This window comes from Aethalodelphis obliquidens, unplaced genomic scaffold (assembly GCF_003676395.1).
Source record: "Aethalodelphis obliquidens isolate GAN/ISIS:26980383/991018 unplaced genomic scaffold, ASM367639v1 scaffold13, whole genome shotgun sequence".
In the NCBI taxonomy this organism is placed as follows: domain Eukaryota; kingdom Metazoa; phylum Chordata; class Mammalia; order Artiodactyla; family Delphinidae; genus Aethalodelphis; species Aethalodelphis obliquidens.
The window spans coordinates 36,063,443-36,084,332 of NW_020837957.1; the positions used below are offsets into that span (position 1 = coordinate 36,063,443).

A 20,890-nucleotide genomic window follows, 5' to 3' on the forward strand; every position below is an offset into this window, starting at 1 on the left:
CCCCTGGGCTCTTCTGATCATTTTTTTTTCTTTTCTTTTCTTTTTTTTTTTAGATTCCATATATATGTGTTAGCATACGGTGTTTCTTTTTCTCTTTCTGACTTACTTCACTCTGTATGACAGTCTCTAGGTCCATCCACCTCAATACAAATAACTCAGTTTCGTTCCTTTTTATGGCTGAGTAATATTCCATTGTATATATGTACCACATCTTCTTTATCCATTCATCTGTTAATGGACACTTAGGTAGCTTCCATGTCCTGGCTATTGTAAATAGTGCTGCAATGAACATTGTGGTACATGTCTCTTTTTGAATTATGGTTTTCTCAGGGTATATGCCCAGTAGTGGGATTGTTGGGTCGTATGGTAGTTCTATTTTTAGTTTTTTAAAGGAACCTCCATACTGTTCTCCATAGTGGCTGTATCAATTTACATTCCCACCAACAGTGCAAGAGGGTTCCCTTTTCTCCACACCCTCTCCAGCATTTCTTCTTTGTAGATTTTTTGAGGATGGCCATTCTGACTGGTGTGAGATGATATATCATTGTAGAATAAACTGTATTTTAGAGCAGAATTGAATGGAAGGTACAGAGATCTCCCATATACCATCTACCTCCACATCACAGCCTCCCCCATTATCAGCATCCCCCACTAGAGTTTTGCTACAATTGCTGAACCTACAGTGACACATCATTGTCCCCCACAGTCCAGAGTTTACAGTATGGTTCACTTTTGATGTTGCACATTCTGTGGGTTTGGACAATTGTACAATGAGTGACATGTATTCATCATTATAGTATTATACAGAGTAGTTTCACTGCCTTAAAAATCCTCTGTGCCCTGCCTATCCATCTTTCCCACCCCCCTAACCCCTGGTAACCACTGATTTTTGACTGTCTCCATAACTTTCCAGAATGTCATGCAGCTGGAATCGTACAGTGATTCTATTCACTATTCTATTTACTATTCACTTAGTAATAGTGCATCTTAGCTCCCTCCATGTCTTTTCATGGATCAATAGCTCCATATCTTTATAATTAGAAACTAAAATAAAAAATCAAAATAACACTCCAATTTATAATCTAGCTGCTTTCAAATGGTTCATCTCATTTGACATAATTCAGGATGAATCAGAGACACTTTTAATTTATTCATTCACTCATCATCAATATTTATTGAGTATCTCTATGTGCCAGGCACTATGCTAGGTACTAATATACAGCAGTAAAAGATACAGACAACATGTTGTCTTTATGGAACTTACACTCCAGTAGGAGAGTCAGACAATAAACAAGTTAGTAAGCAATATAGAATAGCAAATACTAGTTGAGTATTTCTCTCTTTTTCCCTCCTTTCGTTTATTTCTTCTCTCCTTCATCCCTTCAACATTTTCATTTAACTCTTCTTCAAGCACTGGTAAGGAGCCAGGAATCTATCATTTCTCATCTGGCTCTGCTACAGACTCTCTGTTAGACCTTGGGCAGCTCACTTTCCTTCCTAGGCATTTTCCTTAGACTGTAAAATGAGGATGACAATCCCTGCTTACTACTTAGTAGGGAGGTACAAACAAATGAAAAGTTGTGAACTTGTTTTAAAAGTATAATAATACCTTCAATTTGTGAGATTAAAATGCCTTTGGATTTCTTATCAATTTAAAATTCGTATTTATGTACAGACAATTCAGTTCAATCTCCTTAAACACACAAATGTGGCAGCAATCACTGTTTCTTCCTCCTCGTGGCCTGCTCTGCTGGGCGGTGCAGAGCAAGATGTTCTCTTTAGGTTTTATCTCAACACTGCACAACTGGGAAAGAAAATTACAGCCCAGAGTGCCCTTAATTACCTCTTCAATTCATGTGAATAATAAGATTTTTTGAGGCTTGTGAAAATGACACAATAAAAGAAAATACAAATGTAAAAGACAGCTAACTTCAAACCTATAAGGCACATTTGGAAACTCTAAAAACAGAGTTAGATAACATAAAATTTGTTGGAGAATCTGTCTTCATTTTGCTTCTAAAATACCTGGAGAAATGATTCAAGAGAAAGATCATCTATTGAGTGGATTTTCAAAGCCAACGACTTCTTGATTTAGTTTATATGAAGCAAAATTCCTTCTGAAATTTTTATTCACTGTAAATTTATATATATTTATATAAATTTTTATATATAATATGAATTTATATATATATTACATATATAAATTTATGTGTAATTTATATAGAAAAATAGTCATTTTAATTGATTTTCTTTATTTAATAAATTCATCTTGAATACTTAAATTATTTATTTATTTATTGTTTATTTGGTTGCAGCAAGCAGGCTCCTTAGTTGCAGCTCACTGTCTCCTTAGTTGTGACATGCGAACTCTTAGAACTCTTAGTTGTGGCATGCATGTAGGATCTAGTTTCCTTACCAGGGATTGAACCCAGACCCCCTGCATTAGGAGCATGGAGTCAACCACTGCACCACCAAGGAAGTCCCTTGAATACTTAGATTTTGCTAACATGTTACTTACAGATGTGTAATCCTTCAATTGAACAGAGATTATTTTCCCTCAGGAGAAAACTTTCCTCAGAAGAAGGTGGTCTTTCTTTTCTTTTTTTGGGGGCGGGGCGTGCTGTGTTGAGTCTTTGTTGCTGTGCTAGGGCTTTCTCTAGTTGCCGCAAGCAGGGGCTTCTCATTGCAGTGGCTTCTCTTATTGCGGAGCACTGGCTCTAGGCATGTGGGCTTCAGTAGTTGTGGCATGCAGGCTTAGTAGTTGTGGTGCATGGGCTTAGTTGCTCTCTGGCATGTGGGATCTTCCCGGACCAGGGCTCGAACCCGTGTCCCCTGTATTGGCAGGTGAATTCTTAACCTCTGTGCCATCAGGAAAGTCCTGAGAAGGTGGTCTTATGGAATGTTAGAGAGGCTTTTCTGCGGTTCCTATGTCCCTCAAGACCCTCCAGCCTGGTAGAGTTAAGGGACCCACCAGTCACGTGTTTGCTGAGAGCTGCTCCCGGCATTTACCACCCTACGCTCTGGCTGCCTGATGCTCTCCTCACCACTGGCCAAGCAAGGTTCCATGGCAGATGGAGCAGAGGCTCAGCCAGGCCTTGCAGTTGAGGTCCTAAACTGGAGAAAAAGAGGTAGCAGTTGTAGAAGATTGTTTTGGGGGACCCAGGACCCAAGAAAGCAAGTAATGGAGAGCTGGAGGTAGAAAGGACTTTAGAGGTCCAGAGAGAGGTGGAAACTTGTCTTAGGCCACTGAGTGAGTCCCCTGGGTTGGTCCCATGGCGCCTACTTCAGAGCTCCCCTCACTGGGCCTGCTGCTCTCAGGACAGAGTTCTACTCAGGCCTTCCTGATGTTGTTCCAGGGAGCCCCGAGCCTGCCATGGTGCACTGGTATCCAATGCCAGCCACTCAGAGAGGTCAACGCTGGCCACCCAGAGCAACAACTCAAGGCCACGTCATCCTGCCTTCATGCTCAGCATTGTTCTCATTACTTTCTGATACCTTCTTATTTACTTATTTCTTTAGTATTAGTCTTCAGTATAGGAATGTAAACTCCATGGTATCAGGGAGCTTATCTGTCTTTTTCAAGGCTGCAATGCCAGTTCCTAGAAGAATGCCTGTTGGTTCATAGTAGGTGCTCAATGACAAATTATTGAATAAATAAATGAAGGTCCATTTTTATCTCTATGATTCCAGAATTGCTTTAGCTTAGTTTCTGATTAGTATTTAATCATCAATGGTTTGGAACATTACAGTTTTCAGCTTCTCTTGGTATGTGTCTATTGATCTGTAAAACACATACATGTGGTGTTTCTTGAAGGGATCTTGCTATCCTTCTGTTATGTAAGGAACCCTTCCCTCCCATGGAGATTACCTGTCCACCCTCAATATGCAGAAAAAACAGAACTTAGGCATTTAGGAAAGCAACTCTGATGGGGGTCAGGCCAGTTAGGAGGAAGACATTATAAATAGGGGATAAGGACCTAACAATGACACTGGAAGGATGGTGAGGAAATGAATTCAGAAGCCCCTTCAGAGGACAACAGTCTTGGCAGCAAATTTCACATAGAGGGTGAGACAGAAGGAGCAGTCAGAATGGACTCAATGTTGTAGCTCGTCTGATGAGATGAATGGATGCCGTTAACTGATATGTATGACACAGAGTAGGTTGAGTTGTTCCGAAAAGTGAATGGTGAAAATGACATGGCTAGGCCTTGGATATTTTTATCTTGAGGTGGGTGTGAGACATGCAAAAGGAGGCTTCCAATAAATATTTGGGAATTGAGTCTGTAGCTTAGGAGAAAGGGGGCCTAGAGATATACAGTTCAGAGTTGTCTACATGTGATAGAAAAAGTCCTAGAAGTAGATGAGAAAAGCCAAGAAAGGGTAAATGAATAAGAGGGTAGACCAAGGATACAGCATTTGAAGAGGCAATATTCACAGTGGGAAAAAGCTGGGAACTGGGACAAATTACTTAAGCTTTCTGTGCCTAAGTTTCTTCATCTGTAAAATGGGTTTTTTAATAGTATCTCGCTTGTAGAGTTGTTGAGGGGACAAACTTATTACAAAATGCTTATTTAGTACAGTGACTGGAACATAATACAGGTTATATAATTATTTCCTATTACTAGAGTAAGGATATTTAAGATAATATAGAAAAGGAGAAGGCAGTTAAGAGTTCTGGGAAAGAGCAATCTGAGTCAGAAGAGAATGAGAGAGAGTAGCACTACAGAAGAGCCCAGTGGAGAGTTTCAACAAGGGGGAGGTCAACGGTGCTAAATGTTACAGTAAGTTCCCCTAAGTGAGGATTCACTAGAGGCCTTTGTCTCTGTCCATTAAAGAGTCATTTGTGTCCTTAGAAAGGGCAAGCTCAGGAGAACGACTGCAGCAGAAGCCAGACTGCCACGGGTTTAAGAGAAAATGGAAATGACCTCTCTTCAGAGGTGGTAAATTGAACACTTTCACTTCCTTCTACTCCTACACTTCAGGGACATAATAGTAAAGGGCTTTTTTTTTTTTTTTTTTTTTGCATAAACAAACAAAGAGAAGGAAAAGACAAGTGATCACAGCAACAAAATTCTGAAAACTGAAAAGCAGAGGATGGATGCTAATTTACTTAGTACAATTAGGAAAACTGAAAACTAAGGCTGCTATAGACCAAAAACCAGGTGAGTCATGCTATAGAACTGCAGAAAAGCCCCAAATTGGGAATTTTAAGTATCTCTGAAAGTGGGGTTGAAAGTTAAGACGAAAAGAGAAAGTCTGCTTTAGAAGAAGTTAAACTCTTGTAAATCAACTTTATATATATATATATGTGTGTGTGTGTGTGTGTGTGTGTGTGTGTGGGTAACAACTACATAAAACATTTTAAAAATTAGAAGCTGAAAAAATCTTTAAAAAAAAGAAAAATGAAGCAGTTAGACTCATCTTCATCCCCTCATACTGCGACCTTCACTAACCTTGCATAGCCAGAGTGAATGTCTCTTTCCCCTTGGGGCAGAAGCTGTGGGGTAGAACAGAATGACTTTTTAAAAAATATTTTATCGGAGTATAGTTGATTTTCAATGTTGTGTTAGTTTCAGGTGTGCAGCAAAGTGATTCCATTATACATATACATATTCATTCTTTTTCAGATTCTTTTCTCATATAGGTTATTACAGAGTATTAAGTACAGTTCCCTGTGCTATATAGTAGGCCCTTGTTGGTTATCTATCTTATATATAGTAGCGTGTATACATAGAACAGAACAACTTTGACTGTGGAACACTACAGTAGAAACAGGTGGATTAAGTGGAAGTCTGTATGCTGAACAGTTATATATGTCCAAATGAGGAGTCTGTAATTTCTCTCATATTTTATTGAAATAATCCTAAGCTTATTTCCAAATTGCAATAGTTATACCCTACAAATACTGAACATATACACAAATTCTGATCAATCTTTTTAGTGTGAATTCCATCAAAAATGGAAAAAAGTATATGATGTGTTTAATAATTATATATACTAAGTTATCAAATATATTCTGGAAAGAAGAGAACTTCTGTTTTAACTAGGTATTAGTGAGAATCAAATGCTCCAATTACAATTTACACACAACATCTCTGGAAGAATTTCCCCAGACTAGCTTCTGGCTCAGAGTCATGTGACACTGGCCTTGCATTTTATATCGTGATAGCATGAGTAGCCATGGAGGGCAGTGCAAGTCCTGAAAATCAGTTCTACACTAGGAGGGCTAGTAATAACATGGAAGTAACTGTGAATCTCACTCACATATCCTTCTAAACTCAATCTAAATATAGCCCCCTCCTCCCCTTATTCAATCTAAATGCAGCTCAACTTCCCTTCAGCCAGATCCTAAAAATGCCTACAGCAACTCCAAAACCACCCCTACACAGAAGAAAATGAAATAGAGAAGGCTTCCTAATGGAAAGAGACAACAAACTTAGCCAGCTATGGTTAAAATGTCTTATTTTTAATATTTATATAACCATGGGGACATATTGCTAGGACTCCTTCCAGGACCTTGGAAGCGGGACCCTAAAGTTTGAGCTACATTAGCTTCAAGGTTAACTGCCTCTGACAAAAGCAATACAATTTTGGAAAACAAATTAATGTGTGTAAACGACTTGTCAGACTAGAGAAAGTTGAAACTTGAGCTAGAAGCAGGGGAATCCTAGAAGCAAGTTAAATTCCCACTACAGATCCTCAGCTAGGGTCAGGAAATGGAAGCTCCAGGTATTTCTGAAAAGTGGTGTAAATGCTGATCTGAAAATAAGAGTACTGAGTGTGAAACACTTACTAGAGAGAAGATGCTCTATACACCACCTCCTACCCGCCTCTCTCCAACCCTACTAGACTCATTGCTTTCAGCATCTTACTTCTCATTCATTTTCCTTTTTGATTTTTAAATCAAATTTTTAAAAATCAAAGTAAAATTAGCAGCCAAATCTCCAGCCCTCCATTTCCAACTTGTACAACAGGACAAGTACCAATACCCTCATTTCAGCAGAAGACTGGAGGTTTCCTGGAGGCTAAATCAGAGGGGTCTTTGGGACACCTGGTTGAGCTGAGAGTATGTATGTGGGGATCCAGTGATTCAGTCAAATCTAAATACTGAGCGGTAAGATTCTCCCTACTTCTCTTCCCTGCTCTTCCTTGATTCACTTGGGAAAATATTAGAAGGCAGACAAGAGATTTTGGAATTCCCGTCTAGTGAAATTGACCAGCCTAGGAATAGAGATCTCCAGATTGACATTTTGGGCCCTCCAACAAAAGAACACAGCCTGGTCACCCAGCACCCTTCCATTGACAAGCTCCCCACAGAGTTTTAACTAGCTTTCAGTGTCTCTGTCTGAAATATGAATAGGCAGCCAGAGATCCCACATGCCTTGGAGCAAAACTAAGCCCATGCGCCACAACTACTGAGCCTGCGTGCTGCAACTACTGAAGCCTGCGTGCCTAGAGCCTGTGCTCTGCAACAAGAGAAGCCACTGCAATGAGAAGCCCGTACACCTCAATGAAGTGTAGCCCCTGCTCACTGCAACTAGAGAAAGCCCACGCGCAGCAACGAAGACCCAGTGCAACCAAAAATAAATAAATAAATAAAAAAGAAAAGGAACACCAGTAAGATTTCAAAGTGGTTGGGAGGATTAGAGGGTCAGGGAGCCTCGGAGGACTGATGCTCTTCCCTGCGAGTTTTCTACTATTTGATTTTTTTAAACCATATGCATGTATTAATTTTATTAAAAATAATTTTATTTTACAGTCAAAAAGGAACGTGAATGGTAAGATGGAAAGTGAGATAATAAAAGCAGTGAATATAATAGAGTTAAAGATAGAGGTGGTGGGAGAGTGAACATTTACCATAATACTTTTTTAAAAAAGTATTTATTTATTTGGTTTCATGGGGTTTTAGTTGCCGCAGGTGGGCTCCTTAGTTGCAACACGTGGGCTCCTTAGTTGCAGCATGCATGTGGGATCTAGTTCCCTGACCAGGGATCGAACCCGTGCCCCCTGCATTGGGAGCATGGAGTCTTACCCACTGTGCCACCAGGGAAGTCCCTTACTGTAATACTCTTTACACACATGAAGCTCTTTAATCCTCCCAATGACTGAAAGAAATATCACTATACCATTTTAGAGATGAGGAAGCTGAGGCTCCAGGAAGTTAAAGGAACTTGCCTAAAGTCACACAGCTAGGAACTGGCAGAATTAAGGCTGAACCCAAGTCTGTCTGGTTCCAAAGCTCAACCATGTTCCATTACATAGTTTTGAATGTTGGCAAACAAGAGAAGAGAGAGATCCTGGGACCTAGTATGAGGGGTAGACAGTGAGTTTTTGGTAGAGGAAACACATAAATATTAAGGTAAGTTTCAAGTGAAGAGTCATCAGAGCGAAAGAGCTGAAAATACAAAAGAGAGAAAGAATAATTGTCTTAGAAATTTTGGAGGAAGCAACATGGTGATACAGGCAAGAGAAGGAGCAGAGCTGTGGGAAGGAGGTTAGGGTGGGTGAAGTTATTATTAAGCTGAAATTTATAAGTGGTGATACTCTTTTCTCCACGAAGTCGGAGGCTAGTTATTCTCCTATGAACAAATGAGTAAGTAGAGAGTTGGATCTTTACAGGTGACTAGGGGGAGGAGAGGGAGTTGGAAAGTGAATGGAGCCTTTAGGAAAGAGAGTGGAGTTGCCAGATTTAGTGAATAAAAATACAGCTCACTCAGTTAAATCTGAATTGCAGATTAAAACGACAATTTTTTCAGTATATGTCCCAAATATTGAATGGTATTTTATCTGGCAACCCTTAAAGAGAGACACTAAGGCATGCATAAAGAACAGCAAGACTGCTTTGAAATCAGAAATTTGGAATGGATCAACCTCAATGTGATGGGCATCAGATGGTAACCTCAGCATGCCAGGAAGTAAGGGAGGAACATTGGACTTGCAGCAGAAAGGAAGCTGGGCTAACAGCTTTTTGAAGATGCAGTTCTTGGGGGGCTCTCATGAGAGTAATGGGAAGAGACACATGTGGGAACCAGAGACTTGAAACTGGCAGGGAAGCAATTGTGGCAAATCACTTTGCCTACTTTCTAATTTTGCCCGAGTGGTCATCTATATTTTGTATCTCATAGCTGTGCACTAAGGATGAATATTGCTAAGTAATCGTCTGCAAAGTGTTTGAGCTCTTCTAAATGTTGAATCAATATTGAATGTTGTCCTCACCAACATTATTCACAAGAAAAGGACTGACTTCCCTCACACAAATCTTTGACATGGTTGAGGTTGATCGCGGTGGTTTAGAGCAGCAGTTAAGAATCTGCAGCTTGTCTACGGTCAAAGCCCACGCTAACCAAGTTACTTAATAGGTTTGGAACTCAGTTTCCTTGTTTGTAGAATTAGGATATTAACAGTACCTAACCTGCAGAGTCATGGTAAGGATTAAATGTGTTAATATGTGTAACACTTGCATAGTCAGGAAAGAAGTGGTTTTAAAGGACTTCATTTGTCAAACCGTTGTATACATACAGAACACCTTAACTGTTTACTGAAGGCATTTGACATGGCATCTGCAGTATTTGAGTTTTGGAACCTAGCTCAGCCACTCATTAGCTGGGACATCTAGTGGCTTAAACTGCCTGACATTTCCTTCATCACCAAAATGACCAACAATGTTTGCTTCATAGAGTAGTAGCGTTAAATTAGATAATCTACCACGTCTGATATAGTCTGGGTGTGCAATTTACTTTAATTCCTTTTCCTTTAAAGAACTCATAAATGAGTGGATGAGGTGAAGTTTGCCAAGTCCACACATTTTGTTGTGCTGAGTAGACACAACATATCTTCCCTTTTAAGTGAAATACATTCTCAGACCCAATCAAAGTCTATTCTAGAGTATAGAGGACAGTTATCTTAGTTTCTATGTCGTTCGCACTTACTGCTGTTAAATTTTTGGGTGTGTGCTGGGTGCAATGCTGCTGATGAGAGCTTTCGGGCAACTGTGTATTAACTGTCATTTTTTTCCTTTGCAAAGTCGTAAGATCCCAGAAGACAGGAGTCTGTTGTTTATTCATTCAGCCTCCTTCTGAGTCATTCAGGTACAGGGTGTGTCTGTACTGTGTTAATTGAAACTGCACAACGGAGAAGTTTTGCGTTCACATCTGTTAGGATGGGAAGCCAGTGCGACCAGGAACTGGGTGGAAACCGTCTTTGAAGCAGGCGGGCCGTCAGAAGTGCTCTCAGCTTATCATTTAGGCGGAGCTGACCAAGGCCGCCTCGCAGTCTCACGTTCTGAAGTAGCATCCAAGGGAAAGGAAAGAGTGGGCGAGTTGTGAGCATTGAGGCTTGGGGGCCTCTCAAGTAGAAAGGGAGAGAAGCGCGCTGGCCCCGAGATGGGCAGCTGCAGGCCCCAGGCTGATCGGGCCCGGCAGCTCTTCCCCTCTGGAAATTCCTGAGCTGCCCAACTGTTTAAATCTCTCGGGCCCCGGCAGCTGCCCACCTCCTCAAAGACCTCACCACTGGCCAGAATCTAGGACACAAGGCCTGATTTTGCACCCAGTTGAGTGAGGGGAACCCCCGCCCAACACCTCGCCCGGAGCTGGCCCATTTCACTGCGCGCCCCGAGAAAGCCACTTTCTGCCCCTCAGACCGCAAGTTTCGAGGCAGCAGCGGGATGGGGGTGAGAGATGGAGGCGGGCAGAAGGGGAGGAACCTCCCGGGCCATTCTCCCTCCCAGGCTGCTCGCCTCCTCCATACCTCTGGCAGCCCCTTCCCAGCCTCTCCGCCCCCAGAACGCAGCCGGGACTCGCGGGGTCGCGGCGCCTGTTTCCCCTGCCTCCGCAGACGCGGCCGGGGCCGGAGAGGAGGGCGGAGCCCGGCCACAATCACCGGACTCCAATCCCCCAAGGGCTGCGGGGCTGGGGGACCAGAGAGGTGCACTACACACGCCAGGCCGTCCTCTGTCCCTTAAGACTTTTCTGGAGAAAAGCTTCCAACAGCTCTTCACCTCCCCCCTTTTCTAAGGCGCGGGAGAACGGTCTCCACCGCCCAGGAGCGGCGGATTGCAGGGCGAGGGCCGAGATTTATACATTAAGAGTCCTGGGGGCACCAGGCTCCGCCCCTTTTCGGGTTTTTTTTTTCCTTTTTTTGGTTGCCTGTGGGGAAGGCGGGGTTCTTCTTGTGTGTGTGTTTCTGCCCCAGATCTTTCCTGGACAGTGAGTCTCAGCAGCACTGATCCTGAGGGCCCCAGCCGCGGGCGGAGGGCGTGTGGGGTTGAGGCACTCACTCCTCCCTGTCTCTTCCTAAAGAAGCCACTCAGCCTCAGCGGGGCGCTCGGCGACTTCAGCTGACCGGTCGGCCGGGCCGCGGCGAGCGCGCTGGCCATTGGAGTGCGCGGCTGCGGAGGGAGGGGACCCCGACTCGAGTAAGTTGAGAACGCGGCGCGCTCAGTCGGGGGCAGCAGCAAGATGCCGAGCGCGCCGTGCAGACCCGGAGCTCCCCGAACGCAGCTTCGTCCAGCCTGAGCCAGGTAGGGAGTGCGCGCGGAGGAGCATCGCGGCGGGAGGTCTTCAGAGGCAGAAACAAAATTTTTAAACCGGAATGAAGCAAAACGAACACTTTTAAAACATCTGTCTTTGGGTGCTGAAAACAAGCATCTCTGGGCTACCAAGGAGACCAACCGGATCGGATTGTTCTTGGCGCACTTGTGACTTAACAAAGTTTGGAAAAGTGTTAAGTTCCCATTGTAGAACCGTCTGGGGTTGGGAGATAGCGGAAGCTGTGGTGGGTCGGAGGAGAGGCGCTTATTCTGGGAAATCCTATAGACAAAGACCGGGGGAGGTGGGGTAAGGGCTTAAACTTGCACTGCGAGCGAGCGGGGTGTGGAATTAGATGAGGGAAACGCGGAGCTACTGGGCGCGAGCTGCCTCTGCAGTCCTGGGAATTGCTGGAATTGCTGTCGCCTCGATGACTCCACTTTTATCGCATTTGCTACGTTACCTTGAAACACTTCAACAACTCTCTGGTAGACTTCTGATCACCAGTGCCACGTTTCATTCCCCCCACACTTTCTAGTTCTATGAGAGGAGGCAACGTGTTGGGGAAGAGCAGTGAATAAAACTGCCCGCGCTAGCTTAGCAATGCACCGACAGACTTCTGTTTGTGTGAGTTTCTGGAGAGTAATTTGGCATTTGGAATTTGGAATGCAGTGGCATGTATTTTTATCACTTGTAGTTTAACTTCTCTTATTGTGTGCGTGTTTCGGCTATATCCACAGTAACTAAAAATACTCCTTTTGCAATCAACGAATGTACGGCACTTCTGGGATTTATTGCAATATCTTATGAATGATTTTCACTGCTTACCTTTATATTTTCTTGCACTGGCTCGCAAGAAAAAAAAAAGAAGAAGAAGAAGAACGAAAAGGCTGTTGCTTCACGGAGGCGCTAAGCTTTCCTGTTTACCGCAAGGCCAGGGCGGGCTTGGCTGCCCACACCATGCTGCGCCTTCGGACCCTAAGCACACCTGCTCCTAGAGAGTTATTAATAGAGCCCAAAAAGTGACTGACGCTGTCAAATGGTTTTCGTGCAAACCTAATTTCTTGCATGGCAATTAGGAGGTGGTTTTAGCTGGGTGGTGGTGGAGGGCAGAGGTGTGCGTCTCCGCCCTCACATTGGCGGTTGAGGCTCTTCGAAGGAGCGACCAGAAGCTGGTGGTGAGCCCGCCGCCGAGCGGGTGAACGCTTCAGAGACTCTTTCGACTGCGGCTGGAAACCTTGTGGGGTGGGAGCAGCGTTGGGCGGGGGTGGGGGGGGTTGAGGAGGCAAGAGTGGGGATAACTGGGGTTCACTTTTCCAGTTTTCCTATTTCCATTTAAGTGGATGTAACCATAGGGGACGATTTTCGTCTTGTCGCGTCGGAGTTTTCAGTTTGGGTACATTTTTGTTTTTTCTCCCTTTCTTTCTTCCCCTTCTTCCTTTTTTTTTTTTTTTTTTTTCTTTGCAAGAAATGAGAGTTTGATTTTTTTGTTTTGTTTTGTTTTCTTTAATCCTTCTTCCTGCACTCTCCCCAAGTTTCTTTAAAACAAATCAACAAGAAAACTGGAGCAGTACCTTCCTTAGAATGAATGACGCCAGTGTGCTGTGGCTTTTTCCCTGACTCTCTCTTTGTGATTTGTTTAAGGCTGCGGTTTCTGAGGCCCTCTCCAGCCACGGAAAAGCTGCACAAAAAAGCCTGGATCTCTCTCGCTCAACCACCCCCGCTGCCAGTGAAGGCTCTCTCCGCCTCGCCCTCTAGCGTTCATCTGGAGAAGTACCGCCCCGGGCTCCTGGGGACAGCGCGCATCATGGGGTCCACCAACATGCCTCTGGTCAAGGCCCTCCGCAGCTCTGTCTCCGACTATGTCAACTACGACATCATCGTCCGGCATTATAACTACACGGGAAAGCTGAATATCGGCGCGGACAAGGAAAACGGCATTAAACTGATCTCAGTGGTGTTCATTCTCATCTGCTGCTTTATCATCCTAGAGAACATCTTTGTTTTGCTGACCATTTGGAAAACCAAGAAGTTCCACCGACCCATGTACTATTTTATTGGCAACCTCGCCCTCTCAGACCTGTTGGCAGGAGTGGCCTACACAGCCAACCTGCTTTTGTCTGGGGCCACCACCTACAAGCTAACCCCCGCCCAGTGGTTTCTGCGGGAAGGGAGTATGTTTGTGGCCCTGTCTGCCTCCGTGTTCAGCCTCCTAGCCATTGCCATTGAGCGCTATATCACCATGCTGAAGATGAAACTCCACAATGGGAGCAACAGGTTCCGCTCCTTCCTGCTCATCAGTGCCTGCTGGGTTATCTCCCTCATCCTGGGGGGCCTGCCCATCATGGGCTGGAACTGCATCAGCACGCTGCCCAGCTGCTCCACAGTGCTGCCGCTCTACCACAAGCACTATATCCTCTTCTGCACCACGGTCTTCACTCTGCTCCTTCTCTCCATCGTCATCCTGTACTGCAGGATCTACTCCTTGGTCAGGACTCGGAGCCGCCGTCTGACTTTCCGCAAGAACATTTCGAAGGCCAGCCGCAGCTCTGAGAAGTCGCTGGCACTGCTCAAGACCGTGATTATCGTCCTGGGCGTCTTCATCGCCTGCTGGGCGCCACTCTTCATCCTGCTTCTGCTGGACGTGGGCTGCAAGGTGAAGACCTGCGACATCCTCTTCAGAACGGAGTACTTCCTGGTGTTGGCTGTGCTCAACTCTGGCACCAACCCCATCATTTACACTTTGTCCAACAAGGAGATGCGTCGGGCCTTCGTCCGGATCATGTCCTGCTGCAAGTGCCCCAGCGGAGACTCCACCGGCAAATTCACACGACCCATCATCGCCGGCATGGAATTCAGCCGCAGTAAGTCAGACAACTCCTCCCACCCTCAGAAGGATGATGGGGATAACCCAGAGACCATTATGTCTTCTGGAAACGTCAACTCTTCTTCCTAAAAGTGAAAACTGCTGACCCATGGGGAGCTTGCATGGTTGCCCACCACCCCAGTGTTTGGAAAAAAACCCAACAACTCTGTGCCTCCGCTGCTGCCAGGCAGGAGCTGTCTCAAGCCAGAGGGAGGGAGGGGGAGCTTAAGAACAGCCCGGTGGTGCCTGGTGTTGGTGGGTAGACTTAGTTCCTGTGAACAATGCACTGGGAAGGGTGGAGATCAGGTCCTCGCCTGGAATCTATTTCCTCCCCTCGCTGGAGCTTTGATTTTGCACTGAGCCAAGGGTCTGGCATTGTCAAGCTCCTGAAGGGTTCATCTGGCCCCTCCTCAAAGACTAATGTCCCCGTGTGAAAGCGTCTCTGTCGGGAGCTTTGAGATGTTTTCTTTCACTTTAGTTTCCAGCCCAAGTGAGTGTGTGCACTTCTGCTTCGCTAGGTATGCTCTGCATATCCTACCCTCCCTTCCCCTTCACACCCCTCCTCAGAATTCCTTTACTTTATATTTTAACTACCTGGCATTCAGAGTTGGGAGTGTGGCACGGTCCATTTCTTGATGATGTGTAGCAGGTAGGCTGTGTCCAGCAGGTAGACTGTGGTGGAGATGGTTTGGAAATGTAAAGCAATTTCACTTGCTGAAGCCAAAGTTTCCACGTAAGCTGGATGAGTGTTTTTGATTTTAGTTGCAGTCACTTTAAAAAAAAAAACCTTTGCAATGAAATGTATTACAGTATCATATCCATCATGGCTGAAAACTGCATAAGGAAGTCCAATTTATTTAAATGACATCAGCCAGGATCCTTAGTGTCATAGGAGAAACAAACAAGCAAAACAAGGTGAAAACTGACTGGGGGGTGACTTTGTAAACCAAGAAAGATTTCTTAACGAATTTGTCTAACAAATACAGCATCTGTCTTTGGCACTTTTGTTGATGTTTCTTTCAGAGTGTTGTGTGAATCATTTCAACCAACAGGATGGCTGTATTTTGTTGTGTTAAAAGTACTTTTTAATAATTTTTGAATGTATTTGTTTCAACATTTTATTGGATTTTCCTAACCTGTGTTAACACCATTGAATGTGTATTTCTTCAGAAAATACCATCCTCTTGTGCCCTTAAAGCATTACTTTAACTGATAGGGAACATAAGATGTTTTTCAGTACATTAAATAGTTAATTGAAGATGTGTATAAATGTCACAAAGAATAAAAATATATTGGTGTCTGTTTAGTGTGGTTTCCAGTGCAATTAAACCGAGAAATGTCTTTTTTTTTTAAAAAAAAATAGTATTTAATAGGTTTCTGACAATGTGGATCATTTTGCACATAGCTTTATCAACTTTTAAACATTAATAAACTGATTTTTTTTAAAGATTCCTTTGTGAAGAGCATTTTTAAAAAAAATAATTATTAAGACATTCTATTTGACTATGTGCCTCTTCAGAACCAGTTAAAGGCAAATTTCTGTTATTCTTTAGAGGATTTTACCCTGATAAACTAGGGTGTGAAAAAAGAATGTGGTTTGTTTAGAAACCACTCTTTTTTTTTCAGGAAGAGAAACTTCAATAACTTAACATTGAAGAGTAGTAAAGAATGAGATGAAAACCACCAGCTTCTAAATACCACATTGACAAGTAAATGTAATTGTTTGAGTTTTAAATGACATTCAAGCCAAACTAAATTAAGTACAATAATTCCGTCTTAAAACATGAGTTTTAAAAGAAATAATGTACAACAATGTGGTTGTAAATCAAAGTTAAATTATGACACTCAATGGTCGGTTCACACCCATCCCTAGAAGCTTACATTCTTGACTTGCCATCAACATACTGGGGAAGTGGGGATATGGCTATGGGAGATTATATTAAATTACTTAATTCTTTCAGGACATTGTCTTGGCTTCTCCCAGTCTACCTGCTGAACAATATAAAACTGTACATTAGAATAAAGTTACAAGTTGTAGAATGTTGGCTGAATAGCATACATCTTTTATCTGAAAATTTTTGATTCGTAGTATCTGAAAGCTTTAACATCCCTAGTCAATTTCTCCAACTATAAAATGGCAAGCCTCACAAAATTTTTAATTCTTGTTTTGATATTACCATCTTCATTGGGGATTACATAGAAGTACTTTGGTGTGTTTGCCTCTTCAGTGCTATTGTTAACTTTCAGAATTTGTGCTTTCAAGTGTCATTGAATATGCACAGGACACAGTTGGGACACGAAGATAAACCTCACCTAATAGAGTAGATGTCATTTCTGGGTAAAGTTAACTGTGGGAAACAGAAGCATGTTCACTAAGGAAACCTTAGGTCACAACCTCCAGTTTCCTGAAGGAAATGCCAAAAATGCTCCGAAGACAAAAGACTGGAAACAAACTGGAATGTCTCTATCCATCTGTCTGCTGAGGCAGAAGGAATGAATTCATGTTACACTCACTTCCTAGACCTTTCATTACAGAATCAAGCATAATGGAAAAGCGTGTCCATTTTGTGTTTCTATGGAAGATAAAGTGGTTGTACTCTTGGACTTATCTTTATAAGCACAGCAGTGACTCACATGATGTGGGGAAGAATGAGGTGGGACAGTTGACCTTGGTGGGGACTGGGGAGCTCATCAATGACAAGGGAGCACAGCCTCGCTTGCCTACCTGTGAGCACGTTATCCAATGATTAAATGTGTTTTCTTCCTGGAAATTCCAGACAGTGCATTTCATTCCAAGACAACTGGACAGTCGTGGACTGTGGTTTCCCTGGGTAGATGCAGGTCAGAGCCCTAGTTCTGGCCAAGAGCAATGGCTAAGATGAAGGAATCCTTGGCCGTATCCCAACATGAATATCTGGTTTTAATTCAGTATATTTTGAGAATTGAGGATGAAAAAAGAAAAAAAGCCCTCAGTACGTATATGTTTATACTAAAATAAACTCCCTAAAGTTTTAATTAAAAACGATGTAGAATGCCACGGAGCAACTAAACCCGTGTATCACAACTACTGAGCCTGCGCTCTAGAGCCCACAAAGCACAACTACTGAGCCCGCAGGCCACAACTACTGAAGCCCTCGTGCCTAGAGCCTGTGCTCTGCAACAAGAGAAGCCACCACAATGAGAAGCCCCTGCGCAGCAATGAAGACCCAATGCAGCCATAAATTAATAAATAAATAAATTAATTAATTAATTTAAAAAATTATAAAAACATGTAGAGATTTTTTTAAGAGGAGGAAAACAGACAACCAGAACAATACTTTATGGCTTATAAATATTCAGGAAAATTACAAAATGACACCAAATAATACTTTCTTCCCAACAACATTAAATGTGATTATAATTTTACAGAGTATTCAAATAAAAATCTTATATAAGACAATGCTTGTTCTTCCTTTGTAGTCTCTTAATAAGTAGAAAAATTAATTCTTTAAAAAAGTTGATTTAGTGATATTATAAATTCAAAAATGTACAGGAATAGGAGTTTTGCATTCATGCTAATTAGATACTTTATTTTATTTTAGTAATATCAGTAGTACCAGCACTACAGTTGTCATTTATGGCATCTTTAATTTTTTCCCAATGTAAAAATACATAAAGATTTTAATGGTTCTTATCTTCATATTGGATTAATTTCTCCTCTGGACATGACCTATGTTAAATATATGTCCGGTCCAATACTCTTTATAGTACTTTTAACCTAGACTATAGTTTTTGCATGATTTTGACCATTCATGCCTCCATTCAATATATCAATATATCACCTGTCAGGTTTTCTAAGCAACTACAAATGATCTATTTCTGGGAGCTATTACTCTGAAATAGCACCTTCAGAAAGATGATGGACCATGTTGGGAAAATCCTACAAAGTGAGGGCTTGAAGTTCAAGTAATTCTGAATATTAAAAATCCCTTTTTCAACTGAGACACAAGGGATAATACTTGAGTGACACATTAAAAAGAAATTCTACCTGCAGAACCGTTAAAGATTTGATTCTGTAAATAGTCACTGGCTTAAAATTAATCTCTAATTTAGAACCATTATTCATCCACAGTATTTGCAATAATGAATTTTTATAATCTCAGTATAATGTTCAGTTATTCTTTTTTTTTTTTTTTTTTTTTTAATGCTGGTTGCTCCATTCTCATCTGGAATGATGTTTCCTGCGGACACCTAACTAATTAGATCAAATTAGATTGATCTCATTTGTTTTCTAACAAATTAGATCAAACTAGATTTGTCTATGCTTTCTCAAAATTTGTTTTAAAGCTCTTGAGGGAGGAATCACAAATAACCAAAAGAAACCTTTATAGGAACTATTATTCTTTCCCCGTGGACACAAGTTCTTGATGATGAGAAATCATAATAAATTGCATAATTTCCTCCAACTTCCCTTCCTGCTTTTTTGATGTGTGCTTGGTCACAAGGAAAGGAACTCAAAATACATTTCTGTATACACCATTGCCTTCACTGTCATTCTAACTGAAACTACAGACTACAAGGCTTTCTTGAATAGGTGAAAGTCTTTAGATTGTCTACAGAGAAAAATAATTTTTAACCAGTGGTCAAAAGAGCTAGGAAAGATAAGAGGAAGATAACACTGAGAGAGGGTTAGGGTTAGACCTGCATTTAATTCAGTCTTTTCACAATCCTTGACAAGAGCCAGGACCTAGAGCAAATTTGGTTCATGTTGAAGATATCTCCCCTAATACCTCCTATCTCTTACTCCTGCTTTCTGCTCAGATTCTTCAGACTCTCAAGAAGTTTTTCTCATGCTCTCTTTGAGGACTGAAGGATTAAAAATCAGCTTTGGATCTGGATATAGTCATTAGCAAAAGCCAAGTATAAACTGAAGATTTGAAAGAACAGGAATTGCTACATTTGTTTTATTGAAGCACCAGCATGTGCCCATGCAGCTTCTGTGTTAATTAATAATGGATAAACACACTGTGGTAAATTCATAGAATGGAATATTATTCAGCAATTAAAAAAGGAACTGCTACTGTTACTTGCAACAATCAGCGTAAATCTCAAAACCATTACGTTGAGCAAAAGAAGCCAGCCACAAAGAGAACATACTGTGTGATTCCATTTATGTGAAATTTAAGAATAGACAAAACTAATCTATGGAGATAGAAGTCATCAGAATAGTGGTTGCCTGGGGGAGGAGAATAAACTGAAAAGGAACATGAAGGAGCTTTCTAGGCTGTTAACAATGTTCTCTATCTTAATTTTTTAAGGTGTTTGTTACTCGATGTATGCATTTGTCTAAACTTATCCAACCATATTCTTAAGACCTGTGAAAATAAAAAAAAAAATTCAATATGGTAAACTTCTACTTCTGAGTATGAGGGCTATATGGGTCTTCGTGAAATTACAGAAAAAGTTTTCAGAGTTCAGTAGAATGTGGCAAAAGCCCCAGAGTGTTCCACAGAAGGGACACATGCTCTTTTAGTATTCTCCTAAGCCCCAGAACCAAAACATTAAAATGCTAAATAACTGTGACCTGATGATATATCTTTGCTTCTATAGAATGAAAATTTGGCCTAGTATTGGTATTTGTAATCTCTGAAGAATTTCTGTGTCTTGAAAGAGTCTAGGGTTATAATTGAAATTCTCACAATGAAAGTTTCTTAACAGATTTCCGTCTTAGGTGTATATGGTGCATTGTAAATCACCTAATGAAGAATGGACTTTTACACACTGGCAGGGATACTGAAACATATTGGTATTGGTGACACAAACTGGAGTGTGACCAAACAGATAAAAGGTATTCAGTCACATGATTACACTTGTCTCAGTGTAAGATCTGCATTGTTAGAAGTAGTAGGCAGAGACACGAAAGAAATGGATGATAAGCTCATGCTCGCTCTCTGTCGCTCGCTCGCGTACTCTCTCTCTCATACATTCTTTTTTTAATATTCTTTTCCATTATGATTTATCTCAGGATATTGAATATAGTTCCCTGTGCTATACAATAGGACCTAGTTGTTTATCCATTAAGGTCATGCTTTTGAGGGCTTTATAAGCTTGTTGCAGCTAGATAGCTTGTTGGCCTGTGCTCAGCCCTGTTTAAGGATTCCTTCCTTCAGCCAGCTCTGGGAGTGGCCAGGCAGAGGTGAAGTGCTTCAGGTGCTGTGGTGGTCTTGGGACAGGCTGATTTGATACAAGGAGGAATGGGAACAGGAAAGAAGGGACATTGCTTCCAGTGTTGACCGGAATGGGGAAAGGTAGATAGCTGCTTACCTACTTCCCTATTATTGCTCCAGGGCAGAAAGAACAACCCCAGAGGAAGCACTGATTTAGCTCGTGTTTCCTTCTCCCACCCCTCCTAATGGGTGCACCCACCCATGCACCCATCCCTTCAACAAGAATGCTTGCCCTCGGCTGTGTGCCATGGATACCACACGAACGATAAACAAGGTCCCTGCCTTCATAGAGC

At 42.2% G+C, this 20,890-nt stretch overlaps 1 protein-coding gene across 5 annotated transcripts; it reads left to right on the forward strand.

The window, feature by feature from the left end:
• The first annotated feature begins 11,152 nt into the window (after window positions 1-11,152).
• Window positions 11,153-15,840, forward strand: S1PR1 (sphingosine-1-phosphate receptor 1). 5 transcript variants are annotated; one of them, XM_027114492.1, is made up of 2 exons: window positions 11,153-11,518; window positions 13,170-15,840. In XM_027114492.1, exon 2 carries the CDS (start codon window positions 13,333-13,335, stop codon window positions 14,479-14,481), a length of 1,149 nt encoding a protein of 382 aa, XP_026970293.1. In that variant the 5' UTR covers window positions 11,153-11,518; window positions 13,170-13,332; the 3' UTR covers window positions 14,482-15,840. The 5 variants fall into 5 exon arrangements, with proteins under 5 accessions (XP_026970293.1, XP_026970295.1, XP_026970296.1 ...); XM_027114494.1 differs by lacking the exon at window positions 11,153-11,518 and adding an exon at window positions 11,556-12,152; XM_027114495.1 differs by lacking the exon at window positions 11,153-11,518 and adding an exon at window positions 12,172-12,703.
• Window positions 15,841-20,890: the final 5,050 nt, after the last annotated feature.

Excerpts from the sequence above, each read along its gene's own strand:
- S1PR1 (XM_027114492.1), top strand. The coding sequence starts at position 13,333 with ATGGGGTCCACCAACATGCCTCTGGTCAAGGCCCTCCGCAGCTCTGTC.